General features: G+C 36.9%; 1 protein-coding gene across 3 annotated transcripts in view; it reads right to left on the bottom strand.

The window, feature by feature from the left end:
• Positions 1-12,841, bottom strand: part of ATAD2B (ATPase family AAA domain containing 2B) — a 175,978-nt gene that overhangs the window by 141,557 nt on the left and 21,580 nt on the right. For all 3 annotated transcript variants that reach the window (XM_048845622.2, XM_048845620.2, XM_048845621.2), the window contains exons 2-6: positions 12,014-12,168; positions 8,173-8,219; positions 6,632-6,785; positions 1,988-2,090; positions 1,377-1,485 (exon numbers count right to left, since the gene is read on the bottom strand). In XM_048845622.2, the coding sequence (XP_048701579.2) occupies positions 1,377-1,485; positions 1,988-2,090; positions 6,632-6,785; positions 8,173-8,219; positions 12,014-12,168 (568 nt within the window). The remainder of the gene's footprint in view (positions 1-1,376; positions 1,486-1,987; positions 2,091-6,631; positions 6,786-8,172; positions 8,220-12,013; positions 12,169-12,841) is intronic.

Below are 12,841 nucleotides of genomic sequence, written 5' to 3'. Positions count from 1 at the left end.
AGTGTCCTGACTGGCTTCATTCAGAGTACTGAAACTGTAACTCCGTGCCAGCAACTGAAAAGGATCTGAGAGTTATAGTGGATCAAAAACTGAATATGAGTCAACCATGTGCTGCAGTTGCAAAAAAGGCTAATACTCTGGGTGTATTAACAAGGGTATTGAATGTAAGATACAGGAGGTAACTGTCCTGCTCTATTCAGCATTGGTGAGACCGCACCTGCAGTACAGTGTTCAATTCTGGGCACAACACTTAGGAAAGACGTCAACAAACTGGAGTGTCCAGAGGACAGCAAACAAAATGATAAAAGGTTTAGAAACCTTTCCTCTTACATCAAGTTTAAGAGAATTGGGTATGTTGAGTCTTGAGAAAAGAAGACTGAGCAGGGACCTAATAACAGTCTTCAAATATGTTAAGGACTATTATAAAGAGGACAGTGATCAATTGTTCTCCATGTCCACTGAAGTAGAACAAGAAGTAAGAGGCTTAAGCTGCAGCAAGGGAAATTTAGGGTAAATATTAGGAAAATCTTTCTAACTATGAGGGTAGTTATACTCTGAAATAGCCTTCCAAGAGCTGTTGTGAAATCCCCATCATTTGGAGGTTTTTAAGAACACACTGGACAAACACCTGTTGGGGATGGTCTAAATTTACTTGGTCTCGCCTCAGAACAGGGGATTGGTCTTGATGACCTCACTAGATCCCTTCTGACCATACAATTCTATGATTTCCAAAAACCTAGAATACCTTTGCTCTTCTTTTCATTCTCCGAAAATTTCTATGATAATCAAAGGAAATCAAATTTTTGATAAAATACTAAAATAATTACAACTTCAAAATTTGCAGCCTAATTCCTATTAAAAGCTCTTTGAAAGAAAGCTAAACACACAGGCTAGAGATATCAGCTGGATGTTTCTTCTAAAATAATCACTACTATAACAGTTAATATTATTTAAATTGCCTCCACTGAGTTTCAGAATTTACACTACCCAAAGCAACTGTTTCAGTTCTAAGATACAGGAAATCTGGTTTAAATTGTTCCATATTTGTAATGCCAATTTAACAAACTTTTTTTTCTTTTAAACGTTAGCTTTAGTTCATTTGTGATCCACTATAACTCTCAGATCCTTTTCAGCAGTATACTGAAAACCTGCAGACACCATAAATCTTTGCTAAAGAGCAGAATTTCTATATTGTGTATTTCCAATGGCCCTGTTCATTTTCTATTAAGCAAAAGCAAATTATTACTAATTCTCTGTACTACAGTTCAGTAGTACTGTGCAATATTTGTATCAATACACCAGCTATTTTAAGCAGTCATTTCTTCTACACGGTAAGTTTCAAATGAAGCCCTATAGTTAATCTGTACCATCCATACCTTCTTCTTCCCCTTCAGTGGACACTTCGTGGTGGTTCTGAATTCCATAGCTATTTCTTCTCAGTGATTTCCGCCTTCTCTTCACTCGAGAATACATGTCCATGTTTTCCTAGAACAAAATGAATTTGCTCATTAATCAATGGAAAGTAGTGCTTTCCATCTTCCATGTGCTTTACCAACAAATTACCCTGAGAGGTAGGTTAAGTATTCACATTTTACAAATGAGGAGGATTGAGGAATGACTCTCCTGGGGCCACAGATTGTGTCAACTGCAAAGCCTGTGTTTAGAACTCAGGCCATCACGGTGCCTAGTCCTGTTTTTGGACCACTAAACCATGCTTCCCCTCCAATTTAACAACACTAGCACAATATGAGAATGCGTCAGTCAATTCCCCATTGACCAAACAGGATGACATATTAATTTCTTTCTAAAGTTAAATACACCTAGCTAGTGTCAGTGTTTATTTATAACAGTCAGCATTAGCTAGGAGTTGAAAAATGCTTTAGAATTTTAACATACCGTAGGCAACTGACCTATGGAGAGTTATAAAAATATACATATAGTGACTGGATGTTACTTTTATCCAAAATTTGACAGATTCTGAACTTACAAATTCTGTGTCTGTCCACATTCGCAGCCGTTCTACTTCTCCAGACCGCCTATTCCGCCTGATGTTAATATTGTCCATTTCTTGTAGTACAGCTTCAGCAGTACTAAATATACAAAATATTTAACATAAGAAAGACAAATATTCAGACTTAAAATAGAAGAGCTTCAGAAGTTTTACACATATAAATAATTCTATGTAGCACACTACACTCAAATTATAATTTCTTTGAATTAAATATGGAATAAAATCTACAGATTAACTACAATTTGATTTCAGTCTCTCCTGCAACTCCTTGAATCCATCAATTAAACTAAAAATAGTCATCCATAATAAAGAAAACTGAAAGAAGAGGGTAAAAATATACAAAGAGTCTGCATAAGAAAAAAAATGATTATTTTATGGGCTTTGATTCAAACTCTAATACCACATTTAATTTAAAATGTGCGTTCTCTTTGTCAGTTGTGGGGGTTAATTTTTAAATCTGGCGAGTCTGAATGGCATACTTTGGAAAAGTACCAGACTGACAGCCTGTGAGCCTGAAGCTTTTCATCCACATAACCAGAGTAGCACAAGTAGCAACGCTGCACTCCTGTAAATGTTCCTCAGTCCTGTAAGCTCTATAAAACTGCAACATTTCTCTGAGGCAAGGGCTAACAAATAAAGAGATTTTTTTTAAAATAACCAAAGATGTGAAATGAAAGAGACATATATAGAACTCCACTACTCATTAATTTGCCTCTGTTGCATCACTTAACTTAATCATTGTATAATTAGACTGCAAGCTCTTCAAGAGGACTTTTACCTTAAATGCCTTTAAAGTGTTAAACTGATGCTGCTACAGACTGAGCAGGACGGGCCACTTCTCGGGAAGGAGATGACAAGTCATCAGCCAGGCCAAATCACTCATCTACTTATTTGTCATGACTGTCAAATTATTGCTAGCTGTGGTAAAGGTTTGTGTACCGTGGATATTTGTCCGCTGGAAATGTACTAAAGCTGCATAACAGTTGGAAATGGTATCAACTTTCAGTCATTTCCACTCAGCACTTTAAAGGTAAATCTAAAGTGTGAAATCCTGAAATCAATGGAGGTAAAGATAACAGTACAGACCCATTTACACGCGAATCCGCTTAACGCACGGTAGCGCCATGCCTCCCAGTGCTACCTATTTAACACGCAAGACTCGTTAACACCCGGAACAGAAACTTTCTATATGTAGCGCTACAGATTTGCTCACTAACTCACTGACATAGAAATCGACAGGAAGTGCAGAGCGGAAATGGGTTGTATGTCTTTACCAATATTTACCAATCACACACGCTTAGTCATGGTCACACTAGAGAGATATAGACTATATAGCAGTTATATAGTAATACATATACTACATTAGAAAGTTTTAACCGTAGGCCTAATATAATGGCAGAGGGCAAGCATCAGCATTCCTACACCGTAGGAGAAAAGCTAGCTGCAATAGATTGAGTAAAGAGCAGAGAAACTGAGGCCAAAGTTTCAAAAGATATTGGGATTGCTGAATCTACTCTCCGAGGATGGCTAAAAAACGAATCTAAGCTGAATGGCTTTGTACAAAATATCGATTCTGTCACAGGGCTTAAGCGAAAACGTGTGCGCTATTCGACAAAGCCATGCACACATGGTTTGCTCAGAAAAAGCTGAAAGGAATGCTGCTAAGTGAGCCACTTCTTCAAGCCCAAGCAACAAAATTTGGAAATTTAACAGGGGATGAATCATTCCACGCCAGCAAGGGGTTTATAAGTCGTTTTAAAAAGCATCATGGCATAGCGCAGGTATCGATTTCTGGAGAAAGGCGATCAGCCGATGAATCAGCTGCAAATGCATTTCCCACCGAGTTAAAATCTATTTTACAAAATGAAGACTACCACGAAGAACAACTTTATAATTGTGATGAAACAGCTTTATTTGCATGCTACCTGATAAGACTTCAGCCTTTAATTACGAGACAGAGAAAACAGCTGGATTTAAAAAAAATTGAAGATCGTGTCACTCTTCTTTTTCGTAATAATAAGATGGGCAGCCATAAGCTTGCTCCTCTTCTCGTTGGCCGCTTTCATAACTCTCGCTGCTTTAATCACCTCAATAGAGCCAAACTGCCAGTAATATACGCTAACAGCAAAAATGCTTGAATTACAAGACACATTTTCGATGACTGGTTCCACAACAGCTTTGTTCCAGCTGTTCGTAAGCATCTGTGGTCGAAGACACTCGAAGCCAAAGCACTTTTGCTACTTGACAATTGTCCAGCCCATCCTCCAGCCGAATCACTGGTATCGAGCGATGGAAAAATTCAAGTGCTATACCTACCATTCAACACAACATCAAAAATTCAACCTTTAGACCAAGGCATTATTCAGAATTTTAAAAACAATTATCAACGGGAGCTGATTTTGGCCATCGTGTCTTGTATGTCTTCAGGCATTTCCGAATTCCTGAAACAGTTAAACATGAAGGAAATTATTTAGTTAAAAAAGCTTGGGATGGAGTAAAACAAAAGTCCATTGAAAACTGCTGGATGAAGGTCTTGGTAATGCCTTTTCTGTCAAAGACGGCTCAGACTCAGAAAACTCCAGCAGTGGCACTCATTCAGAGCCAGACTTTGAAGGATTTTCGGAAGAAGACGCCCTACAAACACGCACGCAGACAAAAAGAGGATAAAGGAAAACTTCTCTTTCAAATGATAAAAGATTTTAGTTGGGATACATCGCCGGAAATCATTACCGAGTCGCTGGAGATGGATGAAGATTGCCCGACTTCAGAATTTCTGTCCGAGGAAGAAATATTAACAGGCTGCGAGGCTAAGTCAGACCACGAAAGTGATGGCGAGGACATCGTTGAAAAGGTCAGAATTTCAGCCACAAAAGCCCTTAGTGCTGTAGAAACTATTGTAAGATTTATGGAGGAGCAAAAAGTGAGAAAATATAGAAATCATTCATCTGCAGCGAATGACAGACTTCAAAAGAAAGAAAAAAAATACGAGCCAGAAAGAGCAAAAATAACGCCATTATTTTCTGTTAAGTGAATCATAGACACTTTTTTCAGCATGGCCCTCTTAACGTGCTTTCCGTTAACACGCGGTCATGATGGCTTGACTCCCGACATCCGCGCATAAACGGGTCTGTACTGTATTTAGAAGTCTGGTGGAACTTTAGGGAATTGTTGGAAGATGGTCGTTCCCTGCCACCAAACCTGATAGTATGTATATAAAGTTGTCACACTAAGGAAGGGAGAAACCCCTTCAACAAGAGTCAAAATTAAACTCAAAATCAAGATGTTATAATAAGGAAAACAGAGAGGAGGAAAAAGGACAAAAGCTTAATATCATGCAGAGTTTTGACAGGACAACTAACAAATAGGTTACGCATTTAAACGTAAGAAAAACAGAAGTTTGAACCTAAATGAGATAATAAGAGACTTGAACCAACACTACCAATTGACAAAACAGAAGATGGAAATAAAGAGTAGAAAAGCATCAAACACAATACGTGACTGATGCCACTAATCGCTTTCTTCAACTTTATGTAAGTCTTGTCAATACAGCTTTAGGGACTTCCATGGATCAATTTATTATTGTATACTTGTGTAAATACTAAGTTTCTCTCTATTTAAGGTGCAAAAGGCCTTATACGATTTCTATTACATGGAATGGAACTGTTAATATACAAAATAAAAAATAAGAAAAATTGATGAAGGTTTTGCCATTAACATTAATAGTGAAAGAATGTCACCCAAGGGCTTTTTCTCCCTTTGAATTTATAACCAATACTACTAAGTATTTCTGATGCACAATGTATCTGATCTGGATACATTCAATTCATTGTTCATAATTTTGGACACTTTGGATCAATGTAAACACAAATGCAGGCATCAGTATCACGATCTTATATTACCATCTTTATAGTAAATTGCATTTGAACTCCTTTTTTATTCAACTCCTCTTCCTCCTCAATATAGTATTAGGAAAGCAACCAGGGAAAAAGTAACTCAAGAGAAACTTATAATTTTTTTTCCACTGTATTCAGTAACTACCTGGTTACTGAGCACATTGAAAAAAGCAGTTTCTGTGAAAAACTAAAGTTCAGCAGAATACATTTTTTATCAGTAATAAAGATCATACTTAGCAATTACAGAACATTTTTCATGCTTAGAACATTTTGCAACCACAGATACTCAGTATCTCTCAAAAGGTAGATATTATACCCATTTTACAGAAGAGAAAAGTGCAACAGAGAGGTTAAGTGACTTGCCCAAAGCCACAGAGGAAACCACTTTCAAAGCAAGGAATTCCTGGCTCCCACTCCTGTGTTCAGATCAACAGATTGTGCCTTCCTCTCTGATCAACTTTATCTGCACTGTAAAGTCAAAAAGTGACACCAGTCCTGTATGCAGTATTTCATTATTAACAAGTGGTAAAGAAACAGCTACGAACTTGTTGACATTTTATAATTCAGCCATACAAGCAAGATGTACTTAACTTCCAACCATTGTTGATACGGTTGATCACTTATTTAAATGACGTTTAGATAGAAAGCCATGTATTGCAGTTCTAACTATTTTTAAAAAAACATCAGGATGCTTTGTGATGTGTACAACTGAAGTATCCACACATACCTGTTTACTAGCTGATCAAACAATAAACTCTGATTCAAAGTTTCAAATCTGTTTTTCCTGGACCGACAACTTTTTCTCACTTCTATATCTCCGTTTATGCAAGCATGGTCCCCATCTCCCTTTTTTTCCCCTCGAAGGGAATGGCTTTTGAGAGCTAAGAGAAATTTGTATTACTACTTCAAAATGCAGGCAACAACATTTTTACAAACAAGAATTCAATGATCAGATTACTTAGCAAGGATAAGAAACCAAATGATACTAAGATCCAGAGTCAGTTTCCCCATGAATGTGCATCCTGACATTTACTGTAGTAAGGGATACCCGTTTTAAGTCCCTACTAATGTTATTTTACTAACTGTACTTCTGTGCCATTTGGGCTAGTTACTTTTACATAAATATATATTATTTTGTGGTAAGCTTGTATTTGAACACCAAAAATTCAGTATTTTGAAGTTAACATTATGACTGTCATCTTCCCTTAGCACAGTTTCAGTTCTTACACTTTCCTTAAAGTACAGTATCAAAAGGTTTTATATTACTGATAGAGTTTTATTTTGCATAGAAATCTATTGTATGTATGCTATCTGTCCAGTGCCTAGCACTATGGAGCCCCATTTTAGATGGTTCTTTAGGCACTATAAAAGTAATTAATAATGTTTACCACAATACTTAATGGAATTGAATATACTCACAGACTCAATACAGAACTGAAGGAGAGAGAAATTAAGAAGTATAGACGTGAAAACTGGATACGTTTTCAGTTGAGATTTGAAATGAACTGGCAAATTCCTAAAGTAAAGATTCACAGGAACACTGTTCCAGGTGGCAGGAGTGATCTCTGTAACTTCTTCTAGGCAGGGCTGGAGCAGCTGTCAGCCTCGGGGCCGCCCACCAGAACAGCTGACCAGCGGTCAGCCCCAGGGCCACTGGAGCAGCAGCCAGTCCCGGAGCAGTGATCCCTGAATCAGCTGACCAGCAGCCAGCCCTGGGCCCACTGAAGCCATGGTTGCCCGCTGCCAGAGCAGTGGCTAGGGGTGGAGCAGCAGCAGTTAACCCCTCCCGCAGGAGCACCTGTGGGGCTGGGGCAGCTGCAAGCTCCAGCAGTCCTGACAGTGCTCTGTTTGTCCCTGTCCTCCTCCCACGGTATTTTTACTGAACGTCAGGGACAGGTTGCAGGTAGAGCTCTGCTAATCTGTGAATATCCACTTTATATTCATGGCCCATGTTTGCCGATTGGATGTGGATAAAAATTTAGTGCCCACCCAGGGCTCTAGCCGTGGGCTTCCATGAATTTTTGTTTATTGCCTGCAACTTGTCCCTGACTTTTACTAAAAATACCTGTAACAGAATCTTAACCTTACTCATGCCCAAAGGAAGCATCCAATAAATTATCTGAAGGAATCTGAGAGAAAACAGTTTCTTGTAAACACAAGGAGAAACACACCAATGAAGGTGTCAAAATATATACAGTTGAGAATCATCAATATAAAAGTAGTTAAGATTAAATATAGATATAAAATAACCATAGGGAAAACACTCACATAAGCTACGTCCAGTTGGTAATGTAGCACCAGCCTGAGACGTTAACCTGGAAAACAATTATATTAAATATGCAAAATATATCAACATTTTATTTACTATATAAAAGCTACAATGCAACCAACACTTTTGAAATAGAAACCCTTAAGTGTTATACCCTGACCATAATTTAAAGCATTTGTAAAATGTATTCTCAAGAATTTGACTTGGCATCTGAAGTTGGAAGTGAAGTTGGCATTGGCCACTGTCAGAAGACAGGATACTGGGCTAGATGGACCATTGGTCTGTCCTGTCCTTGTGTTCTTAACATTGTACTAATATTTTATTTTATACCAACAAACAATTTTAACTAGTATCACCATACTGAAAAAATATATCAATATCTGTTCCACTAATAGGCTACACCACTTCACTTATGTCCCCTCCTGTTAAATAAGCCACACTCTGGTTCCACAAACTGTGGTTCTGCTGTTAATCAGAAGCAAACACCATTTAAACTCTTAATGTTTTGGTGCATGACTGAAACCAATGAAAACAAAAGCAATAAAAATGTGCAGGGCAAAGTTATGAAAACAAAAAAATTAAATCTATTTAACTAATCTAACAACTGAAGGGAAAGAGACTGACAAATCAAGATTACTTAAATCAACAGTAAAAATATTACTTAAGACCTCAATCGTATGATTTCTGTGTTTCTTTTTTTAAAGTTAGTTTTCCAAAGGAAAGTTGACTCCCACTGGGTTGGTATGAGAACCAAACATGATCCAACTCTCTTCCAGCAATTACATGGGTTAACAGTTATTGAACCATATATTCAGTCTTGATTTTTACATTAGAGTAAAAGATTATATTTCTTATCTGTTAAGACTAACTTATTAAAACATAAGTTAAACTGTTAGAGTTAAAATGTACAAATGCCCTAAAATCATGATAGAATATTAGCTGAAAATAACGTGTTGGTACCAGTACATATAAAATCATAACAGATTAATCAAATCAAGAATTTATATTCATATAGCTCCTGTCATCCTGAAGGATCTTAAGTGCTTTATAATGTGTATAAGGACCATTGAACTGCAATAACTATTGTGCACACTGGAAGGCGTTGGGGACAACTGATTTGAGGTTGGAAAGTGAATAAATTAACCAGTTGAAAAAGGGAAAGGGAAATCATTTGACCCAGGCTCCACTGTCCCTTTACTCTTGCAAAAATTTCTACTTCTGAAGAGATGGATTTAAACTAGGACATGGGTTTCTGCTATTATTTACCTGGGAAAGGGATACCAATTTTTCATAAAACAAGGGACTCACCATGGTAGACCTCAAAACTTTGTCACAGTGATGGATAGGAACACATAGGAGAATGGCATCTGCAAATCATGACCCTCTCAGGCATTTTTGACAAACAAACATTAGTAATTGCTTTATGGTCACATGTATTTGTTGCTTAATACCAAAAAGCAGAATCTCCACACAGGTTATTATGCATGGCTATTTTGGGCTTGTTTAAGTAGCCCATTGCTAAAATTTTATTTTAATCTCAGTTTTCTACTTTAAATCTAGTTTCTGTAACACACCAAGATCCAGTCATCAGACACATCGTAGCACTTCTTAACGAGCAATGATGTTATCTCCAATGTCCTGGCCAAATTTCAATTCAGGCAAATTGAGTTCACCTAAGTGATATTCTTCCAGGGTCAATTAAAAAATACCCTCAGATTTTATTTAAATTAAAATACACGTTTATTTTTAAAAAATAAGTTATTTAAATTTGAAATTGACAACCTATGTGTAGGCCTAAACTTATTATAGTCTATTATAATTGTTTACATGAAATACAAAAAATAATATTAAGCAGTACATGTTTGCTACCCATTTTAAAGAAATTCAAACCACTGGACTGGTGGAAGTCACAGAATAAGCATCTGGAACTGGAGTTTTCTGAAGTGATCAATGTTTTTGATAGCAGTCACCTCTTCTGCAGGTGCAGGGAGAAGATTTTTTTTCATTTCACTTTATTCAACTAGTTCAGTTCAATGATTAGTTCATTCAAAGTTAAGAGACCAATTGGGAATTGAAAAAGCAGGAAAGCTTGCTTTCCTCTTACAATCTATCAATAAAAAATTAGGTCTGAAAGGATAAGACCTACACCAGTTCTAAAATCTTGACGGACAGGTGACAGCCACTACCGGTTCAATTCACTAACTATAGATAACACTTCCTTTTTTTTTTTTTTTTAATAAAAAAAGTTATATTTTCCATTTAAAACTGTTTTGATAAACTTTGATACTTTTTGTGTATCCAGCACATTAAAGGAAGTTTATTAAAAAATTTTAAACAATTGTGCATTTTAATTGTATTTCAATTTCCATCCAAAGAGAGTTTGACAAATCACAAATAAAAAAATGTAATAATTAAGAAATTCACCATTTTCGAACATAATAAAAATGTAAGACCTAAGAATATGAATAAATTCAAGTTAGCTACATAATTGTTTAAATAAATGTGTGTCGATATAGTGTATCCCTCTGATTAGCAAAAAGAAGCACTAAATTTAGCATAAAGATTATATAGAGTTGCAATTCAACATATTTTATTGCTTATCAACAAATGACAATCAACCTTTCTTTAGGAAAATTAAAAAGTCCAAAAGCAAAATATGATTAAAATCAGTGATTTTAAACAAGGTTTCCAGTTTGCTGCTTTAAATCATGATTAAAATTGGTGATTTAAATTGCTCTGACTTAAATCAATCCACAATGTATTCTTTACATCTGGTCTAACAGTTAAACTTTGAATAGTGCTGGTGTAGACTGTTAAATGACCCAGCATATCAGAGGTGGCTGTATATATGCTCCAAGATGATTTCTGAAGGAAGCTATATAATAAGCTGTAGTCATATAGTTCTCAGTTTAAATAATCACCTGTCTTATCCAATGGGAGAAGTGGGGGGTGGTGGCTGGAAGCCATGCAACAACGCACAGAGCCCTCTGCGCCAACGCCCCGCCTCCCCAGGCTGCAGGGACATTGTGCTGGGCGCTTCAGGGAGCGGCAGGGGACTGGTGGGGCCATGGGGGGCAATCCCGCGGGCCGGATGCAGATTGCAGGCCACGTTTTTGAGACTCTGGTCTAGTCCTATACAATATGCAGTAGCAGTTGCAAAGGCCAAGATCAGTGTTCAAACAAGCTGTTCCAGGCACAACAGCGTGAGGCTTTTGCTTGGTGTCCATATACTCACATAATTACTTGCATCCAATCTGAAGAACTTCTTTAAACCTGGAAACTTTTTCTTAAAATTAAATCAATCGGTCAGAAAATGAAACAAATGTCTCCTTTGGTTTTGGCTATATGGAATGCATAGTACTTTGGCCTGCTTCTAATGTACTCAACTCCTGAGTCAGCCATGAGTTGTCTAACAATGGAGAGGCTGAAAAAACACTGAAAAGGAGAAGGCTGGATCATCTTGTATACAAGAGGCTGAAAACACACAGATTTCCTAATTTAAATTTAGGGTCAGCTGCTAATTCTGAACACAAAGAACTCCTAGTGAAGTCATCAAGAGTTCTGGATGCACAAAAAACGTAAAACTGGACCCTAACACATTCCACCATTCCCATTTTAACAGATAAAGTGGTGTCACATAAGGAGGAACACAACCCATAGGATTCACATAGTTCTCATTCCAGAAGACTGTAGACTATAGGAAAATAGTTCAACAATAACATGATGCAAAAGTATGCTGTTTCAATATAATGCACGTTCTCTCACACTCAATGTAAGTGGATTTACTAAGTTTACTAAAATGAACAGAACTTTGCCTTTTCATTCAGTGCACCAGGTTACCTGGACTGTCCAGCTGAAATGCTCCATTCCTCTCGCTGTCCAGTATTGCGTGATTTTGATTTGTCTTTGCACACAGGATCAGCATGTTTCAAGGTACGTTTGGCTGGAGGGGATATGTGACTATCACTCAAACTAGCATCACTACCTTCATCTTTCTGAAAGAGACAAAGCATCACACCACATTTCATTGGTTCATTTTTACACTTCCCATAGCGAAAATAAGATTCCACTACTCACCTAAAGAAAGTCAAACCCAGTTCACACAAACATAGCAGTGCTTTACTGATGCTCATGGAACACACGTACCTTAAAAATGTACACATGCTGGAGGCTAACTCACCAGTTCACCTAGCAAAGTCTTAACACTGGACCTTGTGAGCGTAAAATATTAAAATTCTGTACATATCAATAATTCTACTAAATATTTCTAATTTTCCAAAACCCATTGTACTGCATCCCTGGAAACATTACTGCCCTTACTATTACTTTAATTCATAAAACACCTTTTCTCTCTCTTATATTACTGAATATTTTTAAGTAGCTAGCTATTACAAAAAGAAACATCAAGATATTATGACCTGTTCTCTCTCATACCTTTAGCAAAATGATTAACACATGAATTCTAAAGCATCCATCACCAAAGCGTCTGGACAATTTTAGGTTTTGTGTTTTCAGTTGAAAAATGTGCAAATATTGAGATATCTATCTCAATAAAAAATGGAAAGCGTTAAAAGCTTCTGAAAATATCTATATCAGAAATCAAAAATATTTAAAAGGAAACTAAATGTTTTTATTTCTTTCAGCACTCTTCCTTTACAGTTTTCAATA

Source organism: Caretta caretta, chromosome 3, assembly GCF_965140235.1.
Source record: "Caretta caretta isolate rCarCar2 chromosome 3, rCarCar1.hap1, whole genome shotgun sequence".
NCBI classification, from domain to species: Eukaryota; Metazoa; Chordata; order Testudines; family Cheloniidae; genus Caretta; species Caretta caretta.
The sequence above is the reverse complement of the archived record's forward strand: the minus strand, read 5'-3'. Positions and strand labels throughout refer to the sequence as shown.